The following is a 26,026-nucleotide window of genomic DNA, read 5'->3' as shown; positions in this document are numbered from 1 at the left end:
CGACCCTGTAAAGAAAGTAAGATCGAGATAACATTGTCGTCAGATTTTTCGTGACGACCATTGTGCTGTACATCTGGTCAAAGGGTTGCACCGCCATTACGTCGATTTCATCCCTCGAGTCAGAGGACCGACCCTACTAAGAAAGTACCTACGCGACTTCCCAACTGTCTCCTTTCAAAATCAATCGTCGCTCTGGAACCAATGTTTCCTAATATATATCAATAGTGTATCGAAATATGTAATATAATAATATAATTTTAATAATAATAATTAATTAATAGCAATAATTTTAATCTTTTGAGAGAATCTTATTATCGCACAGAAATAAAAATTCTTTCTGTATTTTCTCTATCACTATAAAATAAAATATTCAATATTTGTAACTATTCGACTATGCTTCCACTATGAGTAAGCGAGGTTTAAGCATGAAAATTTGCCATTTCGCTGGTCCTAGAAACGGAAGCAAATTCAATTATTCTCTGCAGGCCACGTAGCATCTTTTCTCACCGTGAGCTTTTCACCGTAGAATGTAATACGATGCAAGGTATTATACCCCAGCTCGAGGAGGCCTAATTGACCCCGAAGGGTGCACACGTATCGCGACCGTTACACCCCGACGATGAAAAATAAGCCCCTACACAAATTGGCTGTCGATTTGAGGGAATCTTCGAACCTAACAATTGGATGACGAATCTTCAATGCGTAATCCGCTTTGCAGAAGTGTGAAAACCGGATGGCCTTTCGTTCACTCGCGCTTAACCTTGTTTGAAGTACAACTTCTTAATCTGTTTTACTTGTAAGGGAAAGAACAGTATGAATATAAGAATATGAAACAAAGAAATAGTTCGATCAATTGCGCTTCTCAGAAGCTAGAGCGACTAACTTTATTTTCTGTAAATTTCACTGTGTTATAATATAATGATAGATAATTCAGAATGAACGATTTAGGGATTACTAGGTTCGTACGTACGAAATGTCGTTTATTATTGAGATGGAGCAATATTTTGACAATCGAAGAAGATGAACAAACACGCGTGTAGTTCCAAAACCAAATAGAAAGACAACTTTAGTAACGGTTCTGAATTGATTGAATTCCAAATTTCTCACAAATACACAAACATTCACAATCTACCCGTCGTGCGTTCCTCCACGATATTTCCGCCAATAAACATTAAAGTTTGGGTTTCAAGAGGTCCATCAGAATAATTTTCATAGTGTCTGGCCTCCATCCAGAACAAGCAAGGCACAGCTGTTGCAACAGTAGATAACCCAGATCCGTCGAATATTTTCGTCTGGACGAAAAAAACGCTTTTCTCCGACGTATCTATGTACGGGCGTGTGTGTGTACACGGATTGATCCCCGTAATCCAAACTATACGGTGCCCCTATAATAATTGTCACGTGACGACCCGGTATGTTGCCAGCTGTTGCTTAAGTTTCGCCCTACGAGAGAACGAGCCACGTTTTGATGATTCGACAAGGTTCTGTCAGTCCTTTCTCCATTTCTTTTTTTCTTTTTATAACCCCGGATCGAATAATTGCGCGGAAGTCTGCTTATGCTTTCAGTAAAATATCCCTAAGGGTTTCAGTAGCAAATCTATGCACACCCACGGTGACTTCCTAGTTTCTTTTTCACCTTCCTGCTCTGTGTATCTTAAAATGTCTCTATACAGATATCCAAAATGTGGTTTCAAAGCTTGTCATGTTGTTAGATATTCCTTTATATTAAAAAATAATAGAACTAGTAATGTCTGAAATTTTTGGTATGAATCTCAACCGTAAGTTCTGTAAATTATAGCCTAAAATTCTTCGATATAGATCTCTAAAATGTTGCTTCGATATATCTCACGGAAGATATTTTTGTTATCTTATTTCAGTACATTTTCAGATTCTTAAGTATAGAATACAATACGAAGCTCTTAACTTGAATTCTTTTGTCCAACTTGAAATATCTCGATACAAATCTCTGAATTGTTGTCTTAGGACTTTTCATAATGTCAGACATTCTTTTTGTCTTATTGTAGTAAATTTTCAGATTCTTAAGTCAATACAATAAGACACCCTTTGGTTTAAAACGGCTTTTTGTCTTGGCCATTTTATTTACCAGCTGTCAGTTTCTCACCTCTCGTCCGCTGTCAAAATAAGTAGTCAGCATCGGAAGTTCCATCCTGTTCGCTGTTTCTTTTCGAGAACCAGAATTACGTATAGCGCAAAACTGGTCTCCCTCTCTCTGTCTCTTGTCAAAAAATCTGCTGCACGATGCACGTGTGTGCTCGTGTCACTCGTGTTACTCTTGCAGACACTGTTTGACGTAATCACCAGGATGCCTGAGCGGATCCTGTGAGAATCGTTGACAGATCTTCTCTACAACCCTCCTTCCATATTTTTCCTATCTTATCTACTTCTTTCAAATTTCTTCTCCAGAGAGAATAATCTCTTTATCGAGTAAATCCACTTTGATACCTTAAATTGTCTGTATAGCAACTTGTTACATAACTAACTTTGTCACTTGTCACATGAACTAATTACTAAAATTCTGCAACACAGCGAAAAGGATGTTGTATCTGGTTCAAGATAGGCCATTCACACTGGACGGCTATTATTGTTTTTATTCGACAATCTAAAGAAGAATAGGTCAGTGACATCGACTAAGTAGTCACGTATTGCATGTTTTAAAAATTCATGCGGTACATTAGTTGAAAATCGCGTATGTATACAGTGACGAGGAAAAGAAAGTTTATAAAGTAAGAGGCGTAGGAAAACACTATAATCATACAAAATGGATATTTATTTAACATAAATATAATATATACAGCAGATGATAATATATATAATAGATGTCTGTTATAAATATGGTGAAAAAATTGCCATTATTATAAAAATTACTAAAATTCATAATGTATCAACTCTCAACTTTCCTTTATACGCCACTGTGTGTTCGAAGTTCAACTAGTGGCTCATAAATATAGGATCGTCAGAGTTCAGTGAAGTGTGCCAGGAACTCATCTACAACTTCCAGTCACCATCATTATTGACGTAATTGTACCCTCTTCGATCGAGTCTGTACTCTTGAGTCAGCAGAAACTCCAGGAATCTAATTAAAGCTGCGTCCATTGTTGGGACGAACTGTTGCTTCTAACGATGTCGTTTAACCCTAAAGTAATTCTTCGAGGGTTCAATCGAGGAAATGCAAACCATTGCAATCATCGACTAACGTTTCTTCAAAAGTGGCGTGTGTTGAATAGCCTCGCCCTATGTTAAAATGGCGTACCCTAATTTCGAGAGACGTTAGGAAAATTGAAATCCGAATCGCGATTGGAAATAGCAAGGAGCATGTAGCAAAAGACACCGCCCGCAGAGCGTTGCGACAAAACCAGGGGCGTAACGTGCAAAAGGAAAGCGGCATGCAATCGTGCAATCACGTCGATCCAACGCGTCCAAGCCGGCAATTATTCCGCCACGGCTCCCGTAAGTTCGCCCGGATCCCTTCGAGCGTGTCCATCCGACTAGAAACGCCAACTTGGCCGATCGCTGTTAACCGTCGTTCCCTTCCACGTGCATCGCTCCTTTTTCTTTTGCCTGTCTACGCGCGATTAACTGGCGATTTTCTTCCAGTTAATGAAACAAAAAAAAAAAAACCTACGAGATTCGCGGAAGTGAGATTCTCAACGTTGAATCTTGGGAAATCTAGCGAATCAGTAGGTCGCGAATATGTTGTGATTCAATGTATATAATTCAGAGGAGAATGTATATAATTTCTTTAGTTCTAACTGAGAGGAGATTATAAAGTTATAAAATGGCGGTGAAAGGCACGGAGAGTAGGTAGGAAGAATTAGTGACGAAGATAATCGAGACGAAGGATTGAAGAAAATTTGAGATTGCAGAATGATGAAATCTCGTTGATGAATGCAAGAAGTATAATAGATGTGAGGTATAGTCATTCACAAAATTCGTTCATCTTATGTAAAAGGGTTATTCTCATTAAGATAAATCGTGTCCATTTGTTAGAAGCGAAGAAGACGAGTTCAGGAAAATTTAAGATTTCGAAATGATTTAAAAAATCGTTAATGAAGTAAGAAACAAATACATGCAACACGCACGACAATTTTCGTATATTTTATAAATAGCTGCTTTTAATCAAATAAATCACGTTTATTTATTAACCCACCCAAAGTTCGAATTCTTCTTAGCCTGTGAAAGAAGGTTTTGTTCGTTAATTTGTTAGCAGTAGAAATATTTCCTCTGGTGGATTTTTAAACAACTGATGACTGTAAATAACAGACTTGTGAGCTGAGAATAGTCTTACTAAATCTTATTTTGATTTCAATAAAAATACTCTTGTCGTACAGCGAACAAAGACTATTGTAACTGATCATAAACAGAAAAGCAAGTCATAGGAAGAAGTGGAAATTACAAAATCCTAATAGAAGACACGATAAAAAATATAAAGAAAAATTGGTAAAAAATCTGTAAACGAAGTAGGGAGTAAAGGAGATAGGCAACGCGGAAAAGAAGGCGCTACGCTCGTGCGCGTAACGCGCAAGAATTACAAGGCTTACTATCTTGCATGGGTTCGTATGGTTGTTCTACTTATCTTTCAACATAGCGGAATGCCTGGCTAGTTAACCCACAAAAAGTGTAGCGGTGGATTCGAAGTACGCGCAGCCTTGCTGAAATAACGAGCACGTGCACTCTCGGTGGGACGAACGAGAATCGTGAATGGAAACAGAAGAAAAAGACCATCTGAAATGGTTATACAGCTCCGCGAGCATCGGTCAGTCTATCATTAATCATAAAAATGGAATTATTAACCTCGCATTGTTGTTAGGAATCTAATTGTTCCTCGCTGTTCTCCTCTCGAGGAATTCTTTGTAACACGGTCTATCGCGCTCCCGGCAAAAATGCATCTTAAAGCAACCAATTTGCACAGTTATTAAGGTTAAAACGTACATTCTTCATCAGTTGAATTGTCTATAACAGGCTACGATGAGGTTATTCCAGTCATGCCGAGTAATTTGGAAAATTTGGTTGAACAACTTTTGAACGATCTATATTTGAAAGCAGATTATTTAACTTGTTAGCAGCGGCGTGATAAACGGTGAAATATGCCGTGTACATTGACAGCTTGTTGGCCGGTTTCCTAGGAGGAAATAATTTCTATTCTTCGAGAAGAAAGAAGTTTGTTCACCTAGTGTTAATATTCTCTGCCGTAATTATAATTCAATAGCTTGTGTACATTGTCTTATTTGCGGAAGTTACTTGTATATTTTATTGGTTCTTATATAATACCACCTCGCTGATTCAAATAACACAGTGATAGAGTTATTCGCATCATTTTCTCGTTTTTGATATTGTCTCTTGCGGGATATACAGAACGCTGTATTTTCTCATTCTTACATTGCATTACAGACTAACGGTCTGTCGCGTGATATGCAAGTTTGATTATTCTATGCAAAGTTCGAGATTGAATTTTAATGTGGTGAAGCTTAGGCTTTGATTCAAATTCAAATAACTATGTATCGCGTTAAAACAATCTATTTTACGGTCTGTGTTCCAGTTCACCTCTACGAGAGCTGACCTTGGGGCCATGCCCGAGTCGAAGAGTATCGATCAAACGAAAGAAAACGATATCACTACGAGTTTCCATATCACGATCTGTCGCCACGGTAACCGCAAACCTATGTACTCGAATATTCCCTAATCACCTTTGTGTCGTCGTTATTGCTATAAATCGGATAAATATGAGTCATAAACAGCTCGGATAGCGAGAAAAACAAGCAGTATTTTATAACCCTTGAAAGAATTATTCGTTTAACTAGTCAATCGATGTTTAACTTCAAGAAACAGAAGTATTGAGGTTTTTTATAATAATGAAAATAGAACATCGTGTTATACGTAACAATGGACTGACTTACATCATTCTGATTTTCAATCTGTCATATAAATGAATCACGCGTCGACTATACTTAAAGCGTTCTTTCTTCTTGCATTCCAATACGATGCTAGGAAAAACAGTAAAATAAAATAAAATAGTGACGACAAGGAAAAATTGGTCCAAAGTGGTGTTCGAAGGTCGGAGAGGCAGTATCATCAGTGTCGAAAGGAATAGTGGAAGAAGCAGAGATAGGAAGACAACACGAGGCATCCATAAGCGACCACTGGGTCACAGCAATCGGTGCAACGTCCTGACCTGTCTCCGTCTTCTTTTTTCCACACTATACACACTCTTTTATCTAATATGTGTACACTTTTTTCCTCACGATCTTTGGTATCCCTTCCAATTCATCATCTCTACTCATCTCCCTCGTGGCAATCTAACTTCTCTTTCTCTTCTTACAGTCTTTCATAGCTCTTCGTATCTTACCTCATTGCCAGTTAAACTATTGTGTACATACTCACAGACTCAAGAAAGTATTGGAACACTTGTTGATACATCTTTCATGAATGTATTATGTGTGTAATACGAAACGTTTTGAAATTTCATTAACACTGTTATGAAAAGTGATTATCATTATCACACTGATAAAGTTTGAAACAAATCTGAAAATAATAATAGAAAATTAGCACTGAAAACGCTTGAACTAGGCGTTAAGTGAATTGTCTGTTATATTGATATAACTTTGTTAATTGTATTTGTTATATTAATATAAATTTATAATATTAGTAAACCCCAGTTATCTTTAACATTTATTATATGCTTAAAATGGCTATTAATGTAGTATACTAATGTTTTACTAAATATAAGCATGAAATACATAAATATCTCACAATTGCTATGCATATTTCATATTAGTTTCAAATTTGACCGATATAGTCATGACAGTTGTGTCTCATTACAGTACTAATAAAATATCAAAATGTTTTATACAACTTGTACGATATGGACGTAAATGTTTTGTATGCTGAAGCTTCAAATGCTTTCGTAAGCCAAGATATAAGCATATTTTCGGTTCGTTTTAAATCTCTCAGCAGGCACGGAAGTTTCATGCTTGTTCACTATTTACTATATACATAAAACGAATCAGTCGACGAACAGCTGACTCGTCCTCCGACTGCAGATGATTTTTCTATTGATCTTTAGCTGCCTACTGAGTTGGCACGCTCTTCGAGGTTGATTCATTTGGAAATGGTCAACGGTAGATATGATCAACACAACAATGTTATGTAGTATAGGTTGTGAGGGAATCGTGTCGTGTCAACGTTAGAATTTCTTCCTTTCTACCAATATTTCAAACCTTTTCTCATGCAAATACAGGTTTTAACACTCTTTTAAAACCGGAGAAACACGTGCTTGGATATTTTGAAGATGTAGAAATTTCTCGTTATCCTACAAAGAAAATTATCGTAGTTGATTCTCCTACAAATATATTTCAATCACGAGTGTCTCGAATTTTTTGCCTTGGTTCCGGAATGAAATTGGAAACTTGTGAAAACTTTCTAACCTAAATTGTGCAATGGTTTTATACTGTCATTAGCTTCATTCATATTCATCATATTCATTAGCTTAATTGCGCTGTATTCATATCTCGACCAATTCAATTCAATTATCTATTTGAAATTGATCTTTCTTTGCTAACTTTTAACTTTATACTGGTAGAAGTTCCTCACGATGGAATGATCCAGACAATGTTAATGGTCCGAGTAATGCTCTCATTTTAACGCACCAAAAGTTTAATGTTCTATTAAAATTTCAAACAAAAACATTAGTAGGAAAACCCATAACAATTACTTTAATGTTTCTTCAAGCTCGAGAAGCTTGTTAGAAATAGCAAAATACAACTGGGTTGAAAATGACTCTAAGAATGAATTAGAATTAAAGAGTAGTTAATATCTGTCAGTGACAATTTTGAGGAATTTCTAGCATGAAGATCCTTCCCTTACGTCAATTCCCTAATTCCCTGCCCTCTCTGTTAATCGGGTTTATCTATGACGCACAAGCAGTCGGAAAGAAGAAAAAAGGGAGAGGGCCATTTCCTGTCCACGCATTATCCCCATCAGCTGAGAAGCCAAGCTAACGCACCCGAAAATTCCACATCGCTCGTCGCGCCTCGTCAGCTTGTCCGTTTCGTTCCCGTTATCGCGTCTGCTCTATCATTATTGAACCAACGCCCCACTATGCAAGATGTTTCCCATCTACATAGTTAACCCAATCGTGATGAAGTACAGTCAGCTCGGACAGAAGCCGCGACAGAGCTGGAATTTCTCGTGGAACTTGATTAACCGCGAATCTGTTTAATCACGACGTGTCTTTCGATCCCTTCATCCTCAGTCCGACGATTGATCCAGACGATTGGTGAGAAATTCCGGTGTAAAGTGGAATTTGACCCATAAAGAACCAATATTGCGTTGATAGGGTTCGTTTTCAATTTTCTTTTGGACAATATTTACATTTTACATTTATATTTTATAATTTACAATTTATTTGATTTTTATGTCATAAATTCAAGGATCTGTGTATTATGTGTCTGTATTTGATACTATTTCTCCTGGCATCTAGACTTTTAAATTTTACTTGGGAGAAATTATTACATAACTACTTCTAATGATCTTTGTATGGGTAAACAATATCAATAAACGATAAATAATGTCGCGTTTATATAACTTTTACGCATTATTTTGCTGCGTAGTCCTTAATGGATCAAAACCAGCCGGTCACAGAAATTAATGGACATTAGCCGCGCTATCGTGTGCAGGGGCCTGTCGTAGTACAGTCCACTTAACAATTTCGCGTTCTTTTCGGAGCAGAGAAGAAAGTTTTTCCTCCGAATTAGCGAGCTCAATGAAGCATTGGCTATTGGGTGAGAAAGTTTAGAACTGCGGTCGCCTTCGGAACGAAACTAGGGAAAGAAATTAATGGACATAGAGTTTGTTTGCTCGATGAACTACACTCAGCTTGCCGAAGCAGTTCTCGAGTTCTTTCCACCCTTTATACTACGAATTACGTTACTTTTAGTTCTCATTACTATTTTTCCTCTAAATGTTTTTGGACTTTTCAAATAATATGTATATCAGGTATAAATATATTTTAGAATTATTGCAGTATAGTTATGCAGTATTTATATTATATTTGGATGATCACATTTATTTCCTAAATTTATTTTCGTGGATAAAGTATTTGAAAATTTGAGAAGAAGATATCTAAAGGGATACAATGGTGAAGAAAGAGTAAGAGAAGAACAGCAGGGTTAATCGTGCGACTATTAATATCATGATCGAAGGTAAAACATTGGCAGAAAATGCTAAACCGAGGGATTTCAACGAGATAGTTTTCTATTCAAACGCGTTGCTGCTTTCTCTTTCCGCCGGGGCCATCGTTCCACGCGACGCAAGCAAAGTCTTTATTTTCTCTTTCTCTCTCTCTCTGTCTCTTCTCTCTGCATTTTCTTGCTGCGGCGACAGACGCGCGAGGGCGTCTAATTACACCCACTTGAGACATTAATTAATTCGTGGACCGGAGAAACACGTGCGCCGGCAAAAAGTCATGCGGATGCCTCATATCGTGGGGAAAAGTCGCAGAACGTGTATATTGGAAAAAGCTCGTCTGGATATTGCGGGAAAAAAATGACATCTGTCAGGCGAAAGTTACTTGATTAATCATGGCTGATCGGAACAGAAATTGTCCAAAAGCTTTGTTCTACTTTATAGAATTTCTTTCTCTTAACTATCAATAGATATTAAAATATACTTGCAATATTTACTTGCTTATCCATATACTGATATAGTTTTCTATAAGCATTATTTCTAAGACACAAAACTGCGATAAAAGACTTGTGGCTAAGTATGTTGCTACCATACAAGTAAATATGACAAGGATACATACAAGAACTTGTAAATTTGTTCATTTATTAGCTGACCATTTTTAGAAACGTATATATCTTGAAGAAGCGTATACTTTATATAGAAAGAGCAATTTTAACAAATATACTCGATGTATGAATTAGTATATTAGTATTCTCATTACTTTATAAACAGATTATTATGTACATACTATCGTATAAGTATTAGAATCCAACTTTTATGGTTTCAATTTCAATGGCTTGCCACTTCGCGCAATTAGATTCTCATTTTCTACTTCCCAGTCATCAAATTCATTTCTCCATAAAAGTAATACGTTCTGCTTCCTTGTTCCTATTTCTTATTGTCGATTCAATTTTATGAAACGATCTTTCCCTGCCAATACTTTCTTATCTTTTCTTCTCCACTTCCTGATTTAATTTCCTATCCAGGACGTCGCGCACAGTTTTGACAATCTAACGAGTCTCGCGTGTGTCGTCGTACGGAATATTTTTACCTCATGCAAATCATTTTTTAGAAAGTCCCATAGCGTCCCGTCCGTTTCCAGGCAAAACTGATCGCAGTAAAATATGATATCCAAGCCGGTTGGAGTAAGAATCGCGGCTGGTGAAATTCAGCCATCCTACATAGTCGGTGTCAATGGAATTAACGAGCTTTCCGATTCTCGACTTCCCTCCTCGATTCCATAGAAATTCTACAGCGTCATGAATATCCAGTGTTCTGATATTCATTCTGCGATTATGTAATAGATAAGCAGGTAGAAACATTACTAGTATTTCGTATCGAATTCCTTCGACGATTTCAACCTAGTTAACACGTAATGGGAATCTGCACTTTTATCGAATACATTGGTAAATTGTGGAGAACGAGTTGCTCAATTCCTCTCTGTAACTTCATTCAGATACGATCGGATGATATCAACGCGGACGTGGATCCTCTTACACGATTGAATTAGTATTACATACTAATGAAATTACAAGATGGAAGTTAGCACTATTAATAAATATAATAAATAAAAATTCCTGCATAATATTATTAAGTTTGGTTTTCTATCCAGAATTATACAACAATTACCCATAATGAAAATAAAATTTAATAAATTCTTTATTTTTTCGATAAAATCTATTATTCTCTACTGTATAATTTCTTTTTATTATACAGTGAAATCAATCACACTGAATATTTAAATGCATTAAATGTAGGTTCTGTAGAAAATAATGCACATACATAAATAACAGTTTGAATCGATTACAAGAAGGCAAAAGTTTTTATAAGAATTCAATTTTATGTATTTTTGCATATAAGTTTCCTCGTCTCTAAATTTGCATGGAGTTGCATGCCTTTCTCGACCAGCGATATAGTTTCAAACCTGTTGATGTAATTCATCGAATTCTATCAAATTCATCGATGCAGTGGCGTAATTCCAAAATTATACAACAAAAAAAAAAAAAAAAGAAGAAAAAAGAAAGAAAAGGAAAAAATGGTACAGGGAGCAAACTTCTTGGAACAGCTGGAATAGTGAAAGTGTACCAGACGAAGGTGCATCTTGCTTTGTGGCACGCGTTTCATCGAGAAAATAATAATTCGACTCGGAAGAGGCTACGCGATCCAGTCGGTGAACGCGCGCACGATCGCGGCGTGCGCCACGATCATAGATCCTGGATCACGTAGATCTAGCCGCACGACTCGCACCGAGACATTTTCACAACCGCTTTTCCCTCGCAGGACTGGTTGCGAATCCGGGCGGCCAGAACCCGGTTCTATGCGATACAACCTCGTAGAAATCCGGCTTAAAGGGGTCGACGGAACAACTCGCCGATACTATCGGAGAAAATCGTTCGCCGACAAAAAAATATCGACGTTCCATGTTCTAACAGAGCGACCATCTGAATTATATTTCTTAGATAAACGATAACGATGATGATTTCTGGATTGTTTCTCGAACGATTGCTGCTGTTGATTTTCATAATTCTCGTATTACGAAGTTTTTTATCATACGAGCTTCGTTTTATTTTCAATAACGTGGCAGTTTTAGTGTGAAGCGTATCCATATGTAATTCGAAACAGTTGTTTGTAGACGCTTTTGTCGAGACTCATCAACTACGCGAAGGGAACACGGTCCAACGAGGCGTACGTTGAACGTTGAATAATTCCGGATGCTTTATCATCCGAGGTTGTGATAAGAAGCACGGAACAACGAGATAATATACAGTTCTGCGTATAACCGCCGGCTCTTCATTGTGCTACTATTTCTGTTCGAGAGATCGCGTATACATATGTATGTAAGTAGTTCTTCTCCGCTTCAACGAGCTCTGCTTATGTAAAATCCATTTAGATTAGCCTTATCGCAAATAGTATACGGGTTTGTCGAACTGTTCGGTTTTGTGTACGTCGTTGCAAGTTCGATCAGTCTAATTTTTATTTTTTTTTTAATTCATCGGGAAAACATTATTGAGCAACGAACTTGGAAGAAAATATTACAGCACAATGGAACAGATCTTTTTACTTATTCTTCAGAATATGCTGTAAAATATTTTTTAAATTATCCTTTCCAGTCTTGTGACGTAGGAAAATTACAATTTTACTTTTCTAAGTTTTGCTTCTCTTAATTTGCGGAGAAAGTAATATTACGATTTTTATTCAACCACAAATCTTCAGAATAAAATTCTCAAAGTAGCGAGATTTTTTAAATTACTTCTTCTAGGTTTGCGAAAAATTTGCAAGGGTTAATTGTTTCATATTTTTGCAATCATTTTACAATTATTTTGTGAAAAACGTATTTTATCTATACCTAGCAGAGGAATGTAGAGCAATTCGAGAACCCGAAAACGATCGATAATGAGGCTCACTCGAAAATGTTAAGTCGTGACCGAGCAAGTTCGGTGCAATCACGAACTCTGGAATTAGAAAGTGAATATTATTAAATCCTCTGGTCGGCTAATTGTGATATCGATGCGGCGAGAGATCGTCGTGAAATAAAAAAACGGTCACGTCCAGTTTTCACCGGAACGATTCCTCAGCTTCTCGACGCGATCCGTGATCGATTTATGATCGATAGATGGATGGCTACTAGTCGAACGGCATTTCTTCGGAGAAACGAATATTTTTTTCTTTGTTGGCGTGTTCTTTGCGCGAGAAATCACGGAAGACGTCAATTCTACGCTCCAAGACTCGTCGAGCCTCGATCGATTGCTTTACCGAGTGATCGACGATTATCGAAAATGATCACTTGCAAACCTGGCTAAGTCGAGTAACCGAAGGAGATCAACTTCGCCACGCCTGCTGTTTTAATTATTCTCTCGTAACTGGAGCGATCTTCCAATCTAACCGCTGCTTTAATATTAATGAAGCAACGAGGAAAGAGTTTTGCAGTACTTTGCTCGAGAACGAATATATCAAAACGGAGAAAACATTGCAATACACTTTCATATTATATAGAATCATCCTTTCAATTTTTATGTACTGTGTTATATATTTTCAAACGAAAGAAACAAATTTTGCAATACGCTCTTACAAGTGTATAACCAGCTACAAACATTCAATGTTCATATTTTGTGACATGTATCTTTATATATTAGCGTGATGAGTAGGCTACGAATTTTTATGCAAATTTATATTTTTGTGAACACAGTTAGTGAAATAGGACTGAAATAAAACCCATAAATTAAAAAATATATATATGTATATTTTAAGATTTAGAAGGAAAATAAAATTTCCAAAAAATTGTAGAAATTCGAGATTTTTTTTACGTTAGATTTATTTCTAAAATCAGGCATCGTTCTCCTTTCTTTAGGCAAGCTCGGGAACAGATGAAAGTGAATTATTGAAATCGCCCACCATAGCGGCGCCCACGTTCCTCTGAAACACCTGTTTACCTACGAATAACACCGCAAGAGGAATCGTTCCACTTCCTCTGCCCCCGTTTTCCACGACTTTACAAACATTTTCAATCTGCGCCGCGCGTTTAAGCGCTGTTCACATGGTTCAATTTGAGTACCACCGCAGTTTCTACTATTCGAGGAGAAAATTTTAAGCTATATCTGTAACTATATTATAATATCTTATTTAAGCCTTGGCGTGTAAATATGAACTTTTATTTATGTGTTTTATTTCATACTGTTTACCACATAATGTATTTCAATTGTTTTTCAAAAAATTGATGATAATTTTAACTTAGTATTTTCGAAGACTTCATAGGAATTTTTTAAAATTTTCTTTAGACTATCTTTAGATTATCCATCGAAAGATCGCAACACACATGAACGACCCACGTTTGCAATCTAACGCCGCATTTTTTCGGCCATTTTTAATCAATTCTATTTTTCCAATGTTAACAAATATCTCAAGGTTGAACGCAATTTTTCGTTTGTCGAAATAAAGACAAGATTAAAATATAAAAATTCCAAGATCGCAGCCAGATTAAGAGTATAAAATGAAATATTACACAATGAGATAATTTTACTCTTCCTTCAGCGAATAAATCAGTCCAAGTTTAATCTCATTGTTTTCCTCGCGGGACGTGTGTTTGGATACGCACAATGAGGAACGCTCTACGGACAGCGCAATGATATAGAGAACCTCGAATGGTAAATGGCACGACCGGGTCGACTATTTGAATCCCGAATACGTGTAAAAGAAGACGGTCGAGCATTTAGTGAAAGGCAGAACGCGCGTCTTTCGTGGCCGAGATTCGATTCGATCGACGAACCTAAGCCACGGTGTCGTTCCTCGCGATTTGCAGTCGATCCTCTTCGCATCGTTCGCCGTGTCATTTGCACGATCACCTCCGTGTCCTTTTTATTTACACCCGCGTTCATTCGCAGTGGCTACAAAAGAGGTTTGCATACCATGCTGTTTGTTACTTAATTTGTTACTTAATTTAGGACCAAGTATGTTAAATTTCATATCATTAGTAATACTTTGATATGGAATGACAATGTGGTATTATGGCAATGAAATGTAGAACCGGATAAGAAATTGCTTCACTGAGAAATAAAGGTATATATGCAATTACTTTTGATGGTATTGTACGTCATGAATAAAATTTTATTAGGAAAATAGAGGAGCTCGTAACAAGAACAATCCTCGTTTTCTTGACTTTTTAGATAATGACGTACTTCAGTTGTCAGAAGACTCGCAATATGCTGGAATTAATATTATCAAAAATGACCTATATTTTGTCTCACGATGAATGAAACATGTCGAATGAAAATTGACTGATTCTATAAAATCATTTATCAATATTTCATAATTTCCTGGTTCAATTAAATACGTTTCTTGTAGCTTCATATACTTTTCTACTTCAGATAACTTTTATCAAACTTATGTCGAGCTTTATCAGTATAATAGTCGAGTCTCATTACATTACTAATATTGTTTAATTGTGTTTGGTAATATTCATAAAAGATTTCTAGAAAATATTGCAATATTTTTGCGAGTTACTGCAAGAACGGATATATTCGTGGCAATTGTGTAATATGATGAATATACCAATAAAAAAATGGAAATGTATCGAACAAAAATGACAAGTGTGGAGGAAGCTTTTGTTATGAATTTCAATTCATCCAAAGGAAGTGTGGTTATGAATTTCAATTATTATATATCATGACGTTTGAATAGTAAAAAACGTACTACATTTTTCTTTTTGTTCGTCGTTAAAGGATTTCCCAATGGTTTCTTGTTCCATAAAGGTCCTCCATTTTCCTTCAACGAGAGAAGCTTAAGGAATTAATTCTCGTAAACGTATCAAGCGGGGCAAACTTCTCACAGGAGGATAGAATTGAGTTCATGAAAGGATTCGCGGACATTCGAAGAAACTCGACGAATGGGGATTAAACATTATCTTCGTGTGTACATCTTAATCCCTGGTCGTAGCGGGTTTTCGTCAATGGCACTTGTGAACCGTGCTTAATTCGACGCTGTGACCTAAATTTCAATAGCGTGCACAAGCTGGCGTCCTCGCGACGCAACGGGAATTACGATACAGTACATTCTACTCGCAAATACCAATTCTGACTTCCTTAAATGACATATTCGAGTCTTCCTCCAGACAAAGGATATTCGATATTACTCTCACTCTATTTATATTGTACTATTAGTCTAAAACTACTATTATACTGTTAATTGAATATCGACTATTTAACATCTCTATTTATAATGAATATGGTTTCAAATCTACACAATCCAACTTTAAAGAATAGCAGCCAGACGTATATAAAAAAGTGGGAATTTTGGTTGGTAAAATAATTCACACGATCATAGATCCGTTCTTATGCGTCAGAAGTGAGGAAATTCGTAAGGCATTAAACATCTTCCCTGAACAGGAAGAAATTACATGAGTCACGAAGATGCACAATACGACAGTTGAATCTCACATAAATTTTTCGTTAAATAAATGCTACACTGGCATAGTCAGAAGATTGAAACCAACAAAAATTCATCAGATTTATTAAAAACATAAATCTGCTCACAGGATTATAATATTACCCTAAAAAGGAAACATACGTATGTCTCCAGTAATATCTGCCATTTAAAATGTAATGACAGTCAAAAGTTCTTAAACGTTGTTATAAATGGTCCGAAACGATGAATAGAATTTGAAGATCGTGAAAATTATCAGATTCGAAGGAACAGCCTCTCGAATTCGAGATAGATATGAAAGTGTGATCGTGAATAAAAACACACTTAAGTTTTCTACATTTGCACATTTACATAACGTGTTGAAAGTCAAAAGTTATTTGACGGTCATATCATACGATGAAATTTTCAAAAAAATCCTTAAATTTATCAAACTCGAAGGAGAAGAGTTTCGTCTTTCGAATTCAAGGTCGATAAGAAATTGAACCATCATACCGAAGCATACACGTCCGAAAGGATCGCGAAATTCGAGGAGAAACGTCCCAGTCGTGTCTCTTGTCAACGTGGACGTTATCGTGGAGGCCGTGTTATTGAGTTGCAAATTTATTTCACCTCGACCATTGGTCGGATATTTCATGAGCGACAATTTATTTACGGCAAGGCAACAGCCACTTGCGTACAGCCTAAAAAATCCGGAGATCCTGTTTCCCGGCTCGTACACGCGGACCTCGAAGTGTGAAACGTGTGTCACCATTTGCGGACACTCGTGCGAGTTCCGTGGGGTTCTTTAAGGGGACCCATTGGCTATTTACAAGAATTGCAAAGCCCCTCTGCACTACAAAGAACGCTCCTTTATGTCAGGACTCGCGTTTCGCGAAAAATCCTTCGAGGGGAACCGAAGAGAGGAACTGAAGATGCTTCGAAAAATGAAATACAAGGGATTCAAACTCCCCTTCTGCAACATCTATACACGGTTCGTTCGAACCTGGTCGGTTCGAAAATTCATCGAGAATTTGGAAAATTAGCGTAACGTAATGCCCTAAGATCTCGCATTCGCGTATAAAGAAACTTTCCCTTCGATTAACTCCGTTTCTGCACGATTAAGTGCCGAATTTGTTGCGTCGGCCGTGTCCGGGGAAAAGTCGACGCTGCCGGGAAAAGTATTCTTTGTGAAAGTAAAAAATCGAGACCACTATCTTTTTGTAACGGTAATGCTACAAAAGTTATTGGGATATACGGGATGCTTCGAAGAGTTGCAGCCAAAGTTGAGGACCATGTGGTACTCGTCAGAAGCAAAAGTCTTGATAAATGTGTCTCCATATGTCATTGGTTTTATAAAACATTTCCGAGATGAGTCTGTAATATCATAAGAGAAGAATCTTTTTATTGCGTGAATGTTTTTTGCACTGCAGACAGCCGATCATAAATTCGTTCACTGCCATATGTCAACGATTAAGAGATACAATATTGAAGGGTAATTTTCTAAATTGTGGAACATGGGAAGCAGGTCGAATTTTTAGATTTCAGTTAGGAAAAAGAGTTCTACAAAGAACTGATGATAATCCCAACGCAAGTTGTCAAAGGATAACATACGAAGAAGGAACTGATAGCCACATCATTGCGTAGAAAATTGTGCATGACCAGCTGATGTTTCCTTATCATATGCTATTCGTAAATAAATAATTCGTCGATGAAGATGTCAAATAATTATAATGATATGTGGACCCACGTTTATTAAAAGATTCTTACTTCTTTTGATGAGTGTTATATGGTCCTGAAGTTTGAGACTTGCCTCCATGGAAGCTAATATTACACATTTATTATAAATTCGTTTCTGTGAACAGTGCTATTTGACACATTTCATTTCGAAAAGTCAGAACATAGTTTGTAAATAGAACAAGTAAGGAGTTAAAAATTGGAGAAGTTTCCGTTAGAAGAGAAAGGGTGTTTGATAATTGGTCGTACAGGGGGAGGAAGGCAGGTAGAAATTCAGTGTGGCGGCGTCAAAACCAGTACGGATACGTTGATAGACTCACCTGCTTTCCTTTTACTGTTTCTTGACCTGCCGTAAACGATGGAATTTAGGTACTCCACTTGTCAGTCACAATTAGCCACACGGCGCAACAAGCTTTCGCGCGATCCTCCCACTTTTATCTCAACCCTGAACCTACGCGATACTCAACGAAGAACTTTCCAGGTATTCTTACCGATTTTTCCAAGTGATATCTTTTAGAACTCGGGATATCGTTCATTAAGCCACATATCGTGATTGATATTTGAAATCGGATGATATAGATTAGATAAAACGTTACAAAACAGATACTACATTATTTGTCATCTACCTATAAACAAGATTAACTGGAAATCGTTGCGAAAAGTGGAATTATGACTAGCAACTGCAATACCATTCGTAATGCGTGTTATACACGTACATGTATTGATAGAATTAAAATGATATGACGAAAAGAATGGAATAAAATTCAACATAAATTTCATCCGAAGCATCTGCTCTAAACTTTCAGATGCCTAACTACTGAAATAACCATATTCGGATCCTACTCGTCATAAACTACCTACCATATGTTACTAAGACAGATCAGAAACTTGGTGTGCCGCAAAATGAAATTCAGCCGTATTTTTACGCGGAATGTACTTAAAAACGAAGAAAATCCGTTGAGGAGACGAAGAGTTTCCAGAATTTCGTTCGACCTCGATCGATCCACGGTGATTAAAGGTTCGTATAAATTCTGTCATCGAAGCCGGTGAAATTTCCTCGGGTGTCGTCAACCCTGACATTAAATCATGGACGGTGTCAGGGCCACGATCCCTCGGATCGTAGAGCTCGTATGCGGAGAAAAAGGAACGAGAAGCTTCTCGTAGTGGAAGCCGACGCTAGACAGCCAGTTTTCATGTTCCCCAGAGTGGATAACCGCGTAAAAGTATCCCGTTACCACGGTAGCCCAGATACCGGATTACGGAGCACGAATTGTCAATCGAATCGTGAGAGGTTGCGAGTTTCCGTTGCGGAAAAAGCCGACCATACTAGTCGCCCGGGGGACCGCAAGAATTTCGTGATACGCTTTTTTTTATTATGCTAAGACAAGTGAAGGAATGGCGGCGCTTGGTGAACGGCTCGTGTTCTTCCGTTATATTCAGTGCGATATTTCTATGTTACATATTTGCAAAAGATTCGTGGAGTATTAATTCTTTTGACGTGGGTTGAAACCTTTCTTCTCCAGTTACGGCATTTTCGTGATATTTGAAATGATTTCGCGAATATTAATCCTTTTAACGTTAGTTGGAATTTTTCTACCCTCTTCGTGACTTTTCTACGTTATTTGAAAAGAATTTCTAAATGTTAATCTTTCCAATGTCGATTAAAACGTTTCTTCTTTCGACATGACGTTGCCATGTTATTTGAAAAGAATTCCTGAATATTAATTGCAATATTAAACGTAAAGAAGTGGTGAACATTAATATTATTCCTTTTGACGTTGATCGAGATCTTCTTACTTTCCTCGTGGTGTTTCTACGTTGTTTGAAAATTCGCAAATATTAACGCTTCAATATTAGTTGAAATTTTTCTACTTCTACGTCACGACGTTTCTATGTTACGTAAAAAGACTTCCTGAATGTTAACTATTTTGATATTGTTATCTATCTTTCTTCTTCTTCCACGTTTCCTCGTTATTTTGAAAGAATTCGCGATTGTTAATCATTTTAGTTTCGATTGAAATCTTTTTCTTTTCGTCACGACTTTTATATATTATTTGGATAACATTCATGAATATTAACCCATCTATTGTTGATTAAAATCTTTTTTCTTTTATAATAACGTTCCTACGTTATTTGGGAAATATTCATGAATATTAACCCTTTTATTGTTGATTAAGATCTTTCTACTTTCGTCACGGTGTTTCCACGTTATTTTGAAAAGATTCATGAATATTAATCTTTTTATTGTTGATTAAAATCTTCCTTCTCTGAATTGGATTCACTTGGAATCGTTTGAAGATCCAAATGCGACAATTCATATCATTCAGCTGATTTGTTACAGACATTAAAAATCGCATATCATATTTTGCACGATATTAAATATATTTATGTAACTGATTATGTAACGGATTACACGTAACAAATCATTGACGATAGGAAAATAATAAACCAAGCATTTGATAATCACAAGATACATAAACAATATTATCTGCAAATACAAGAGTTTCTAGTACAAGATAAGCAATTTTTCAAAACCAATATATAGATTCAGAGCGCTAAAACGGCTAATAAACGTATTTCACCGTTATCGCATGATAAATCGTCAGAATATCACGCTAAATCATTCCACACGCTATTAATCAGCGAGATACGTAAAACACCAGGTTTCTTTCGATACGAGGTTTATCCAGAAAATCGATAGATCCGATGAGCGAAACCCGCGTGTTTCAGGGAACGGTTGAACATTCACTTTCATTCGAAACAGCGCCTCGAGTTATGGCCCGATAAGATGAATGTTGTAACAACACGGCCCAATGAATCATAACATCGATAATATAATGAGGATCGAGCATAGAAGGCCGGTGGTGAATGGTGAGTTTACGTTTCCGCGCATCCAATCGACTGGTAAACAACTACTTCCAGCCCAACTAACGCCATTAGAGTCACATTCAAACCAATTTAAACTCAACCGAACACGCTTGCCTTGTATCTCCAATAATTAAATTCCACGCGAAATCTTCAACCTAACCCCAGGAGGAGTTCAACGATCCCTAAAAACGTTTATTCTCAAGGCGAAACTCGTTTATCACGCAGGACTTCCTTGATATTATTAATTAAACACAGTCGAGACTAGATAAGATACAAAGCAGATCCGTTACGAAGAAACTAACCTCTGATTTTCGTTTCCTGTGGGTCCAACGGTGGAAAACGTGGGTGGTTCTGCTGTCCCGGTTTCTTCAACAAGACACCCACGACCTGCGGTGCCATCATCATCTTGACGAATCCTCTGTTTCTTTCTCCCCTTTCGATCAGTTTCGTCCAGTCATCGTCCACGATATTTTCGATCTTCGTTTCACTATTAACTCGTATATCCAAGATAAAAAAAGAAAGAAACAACACCAACTTCCTTTTTCTCAAACGAACCAAAATAAAAAAAGAGGAAAAGCAATTGGAAGGCCCCCAAAAAAGATTCTTGTTATTTGCTGATCACTTTTCTCACTGGATACTCGACCGAGGATTTAATGCTAGGTCTGACTGGATCTGAAATTAAAGCGGACGGGGCCAACGTACGAGGCGCACACCGGGAGAGCAGCTGCCGATTCCGTTCAGTTTAGACCGTCTGTCGTTTTATTGGCCAAGGCGACGTGTCACTTTAGCGAGGAAGGAACGAGGCGCCAGACTCCTTTTCCACTCTCTTTCGGCCTTATCACTCTATCTAGTTTCTCGCGGCGCACGCGAAGCTTCACCTTATCGCGTGACCAAACGCTACAACGCACTGTACGATCGATTCAGCCTCTTTTTGATTCTATTCTCTCGTTTCATGTGAGCTCGCTACGCACTCTTTCCCTTTCATTCAAACTCCTGTTCGATTGATAACGTCCCACTCTCTCGACCTTTTGTCTCTCGCGATCGTATCACCTGTTGACACACACGGTCAGCAGCTTTCGCCTCAACGGAGCCTCCACGTTCGACGACAATGGCCGACCGTAATACACAGCCTGCAATTATTGCAGCCAGATAACGCTTATCAAGCCGGCGCGTTCGCCTTCGAAACCGAGTTAACAAGTATCGCCGGTCAACTCCCTCGGTCTGCTGATTTCTCAACTCCGAAAACTGTAGTCTAGTTGCGTGATGGAGCCTTCAGTTTTAAGGTCAACTCTTTCGGCCGGCGGATTTTTCAATAACAGAAACGTTGATTGTGATTTAATTTCAGAATCCTCAATTTTAAGATGAACAACTCGCCTTTGGTTCGCCGACTTTTTAAACGCTTTAATTTAAATCTAATTTTAGAACCTTCGATTTTAAAGGCCTACAACTTTGGTTCACCGTCTCCTTGATAACAGAAGCTTCAATTCAGATATAACTTTACAATCTCTGATTTTAGTTCGGGCCAATTGCTAACACTTTTTAATTCCACGGATCTTAATTATAGCTTAAATACAAACTTCGGTTTAATTACAGAATCTTCACAGTTTCAGTACAGTTGAACGCAGAAACTTTGGACTCAACTGGCACCGAAATTTTAGTAATATGTACGCGTATACTTTAGTATAATAATTCCTTGTTGCGACGATATTTCGTAGAACAGTCTTCGTTTCACAACACCAGGTTTTTCGCTTGACAACCAGATACGTACGTTTCCATCGAATCGAGGCTAGTTTCAACGACACTCGCGATTTCCATCACAGTCGCAATGTTCTGTACGTAGTTGCAAAAACGGAGGAATATATGGTCTGATTAATCCGATTTTCTCGCCGAGTTTCCCCCCCAACCCCCCGGCGTTGTCAACGATCGTTCACGAGCCAGGAGGCTGTTTAATTAACGCGTCGATGAGGAAAACACGGACACATTTGGTCGCAATAGCAACGTAAAAACGATCGTTGTCGATCCAGCATGGCGCGCGCACGACCAACGACTAAATAGACGGCCGAGTGCATCGAGCTCGACTGCCTCGTGTTCCCCTTCCATCGCCATCGTTGGTTTCTCTTTCTCCCCCTTTCAGAACCAACCCTCTGTCGTTCTTCGTTCTGTTTATACGCATCCCTCGAGGATAGGAGTGGCACGCTAATTTTTCAACTTTCCTCTTTCACTCATGCGATAATACGATAACACGTATGAAATTGTTAAACGAGTCTCTTTGAATTCGATCATCGACTTTGTCTTTTGCAAGTTTCTCGATTTTACTTGCCAAATACGTGTCCAATTATACACGTAGCGTCGAATTTCTGAAGGAATTTCTTCACTTGCACGAGTTTGTTTATTGGAAGCAGTTTCCTGAAAAATGTATGGATTTATGGCGTTAGATATCTATGACTTTTGAGCAGCTGAAATATGAATGGCGAAAAGGAATAATATTATTAAAATCCGAAATCTATTCATACGTTGGCCATTTCTAGAGTTGTGTCGATGTTGAATAAAAGAACGATTTTTACAAGTATGACGAGTAAACTACGTGCATGTACGCAAATTTACATTTTTATGAACAAAACTAAAGGAATGAGATTTGTTTCGTCCTTTAAATATTACAATGAGTACTTTAAGTGTCGTGTAAATCTTTGTGTATTATTTGTGCATTTCGTACATATTTATTTGAATCGTAATTTCATAGTATGCATAAACATCCACCGTGATTAAAATACATATATTGACAATCCTGTTATTTTTCAAACAAACTGTACATTTTCGATATGTTTCTGAAATCCTTAGGGAATAGATGTAATGCACTAATCTTCAACTTCTTCCATCCTTCATATCGTATGCTAAGATTTACGATATTGGTAATGTGGATGGCGAAAAGAAAATATTAATGGTCCAGAAACGTTGGATTGGTTTGGTGTGCGGCAAAACGTCATTCTTATCGGACGTGTCGATAATGATACGAGATAATGAAACCATTGGCGCGTTTTTAGTGAAACAATAGTGATAAAGTCGCAATATTTCGACAGCTGAAATTTGACTCTTGGAAGTTTATTCTTACACCATTAGAGTCACAATTCACCCCCTTAGTAAACCTACATTTAATCTTCTTATTTCCATTCGATCGAACACGTACTCTGTTCTATTTTTTAAGCCAGTAAAACCACGAACTTTTGTTGAAAGGATGCCAATAAGATCATGAATTTTCACTCGTGCAAGTTCGTATTTAAACCATTAGAACCACAATTCACCCCTTTAGTAAACCCACGTTTGATCTTCTTATTTCTATTCGATCGAACACGTATTCTTCTCTATCTCTCGAGCGAGTAAAACCACGAATTTTCGTTGTTACTCCGAGCTCGTGATATCTCAATGGTTAAAATGTGACTCGTGGCAGTTTATTTTCACACCATAGTTTCTTTTACGATCATAATTCACCCTTTGGTAATAACCCTCTGTCTGATCTTCTCGTTTCCATTTGATCGGACACGTATGTTTTCCTATTTTTCGAACGAGCATTATTCCCGTACCTACAACTTCATCGTTCTTCACGTTGGATAAATATTATAGATCTCTACCCGGTAGGCTTCTATCTGGATCTTGTTAAACCGAAGTGTACTTGGACGTCAAGTGAATGGCCCGCGGAAATGGCTATCGGCGGGAACGCATGACGTCAAAACGTCTCAAGACCACCGTCTGCGAGTAACACGTGAAAAACGAAAAATACGGTGACACACTTTCACTCGTTGGCTCGCGCGGGCTACCTGTGAACGGGCCCCATTGAAGTTCCGTCTAATTACGTGCAAAACGACACGGAACACCGGATATCGATGGAAGGAAGGAGCTGAGTCACACCCTCATCACCCTCACTTTATTGGTGAAGCTAGATAAGAAATGGACGCAAACATGCGTCAACTTGACGTTGCAAATATTGAATTCTAATGGAAAGTTGGGAAATTGGAGATGCGTTTACGATGATTATTTGACTCATCTCTTAGATATATTTCAACCTATGAATAGTATGTACATATATGTATCTGATACATTAGAATTCTTTTACTGTATTTATATTTACATTTCATTTCTATTTTATTACAATTTTCGTGCTGTGGATTATTACTTTCTTCGAAATAAAAATAATCCTACAGCGATGAAACGAATATGAAAGTAACGGAAGAAGCTTCATGCTTCAAGCATTATTTGAATTATAAATGAAAAAATATACAACGAGTCGAATATGAAGAAAAATCTTCATGCCTCGAACGTTGATTTTATATTTATAAATAATATTAATTTTAATTAATTAACAATATTAATTTTATATTTATAAATAAGAGAAATTTCAGACTAACGAGTCGAATATGAAATTCACACTTCAAACGTTACTTTTCTATAAATAAGAACAAACGTAGAGCTACCAGTAGGATATGAAAGTCACAGAAAAATATTCGGTCGTCCACTAAGCAAAGTCACCCCCCAAAAAAAGGGTACATAGGGTACCATCCCTAGTAGGGATGGATGCTCCAGGTATCGCTTTTACTATCTTCCCGGCTCGAATACTATAAACTCCGAAAAATGTCATATGTCCTGCCTCGCAGCGGAATTGTGGCGACGACATATTAGTAACGTGCTATTGTCACCGAGGAAAAACGGATCAGAGGGGCCGAAGAGGAAGACGAAATTACTTCGCCGAGGGTTACCACAATATGGCCAGGTGAAAAAATAAGGTGAATCGGACTGGTATCGATTCACATCTCGTGAGATTAGAAATTATATGCAGATCAAACTTCTTCTTCTATTTTCTCTGCGCATTAAGACATACATATTCGAGGGAAACATAAATTTGTGAATTTATATTCTGTAATAAAATCAACAATCCAAAGAGAATGAAAAAAGATTGTAGGGTAAAGTGGGGTTGAAGCATTCAGCAGTTTTGTACTGTTTTTTTCCACAACATTTTATTATTTATTTACAGTAGCCTCGGGAAGTAATTTTTTCGGGAAGCTTTTCTCAAGTAGATTTTATAGGTTTTTAACGTGTTTAGTCTTGTGGTATAAAAACAAATGAATGACATTTGTAGCGCTATGTACGATAAATGTTTTATCGAATAACCGATACTTCTGTTAGTAACTACGATACATTTTAAATATTTAATTTTTTATTCGGTCTACTCTATGTCAGGGACGTATATCTTGAAAAATATCGTTAGTAACAGTTGTATCTCGTTCCTTTTTTAACGAAA

At 37.4% G+C, this 26,026-nt stretch overlaps 1 protein-coding gene across 1 annotated transcript in view; it reads right to left on the bottom strand.

The window, feature by feature from the left end:
* LOC117243344 overlaps positions 1–22,794 on the bottom strand; it is a 47,003-nt gene extending 24,209 nt beyond the window's left edge. Inside the window, exon 1 of the mRNA XM_033510734.1 lies at positions 21,039–22,794. Within this exon, the coding sequence (XP_033366625.1) occupies positions 21,039–21,141 (103 nt within the window). The 5' untranslated portion in view covers positions 21,142–22,794. The remainder of the gene's footprint in view (positions 1–21,038) is intronic.
* Between the last annotated feature and the right edge of the window lie 3,232 nt (positions 22,795–26,026).

This window comes from Bombus vosnesenskii, unplaced genomic scaffold (assembly GCF_011952255.1).
Source record: "Bombus vosnesenskii isolate JDL3184/JDL3185 unplaced genomic scaffold, Bvos_JDL3184-5_v1.1 scf7180000013265, whole genome shotgun sequence".
Taxonomy (NCBI): Eukaryota; Metazoa; Arthropoda; class Insecta; order Hymenoptera; family Apidae; genus Bombus; species Bombus vosnesenskii.
Note: the sequence above shows the minus strand (reverse complement) of the source record. Positions and strands in the feature narration are given on the sequence as shown.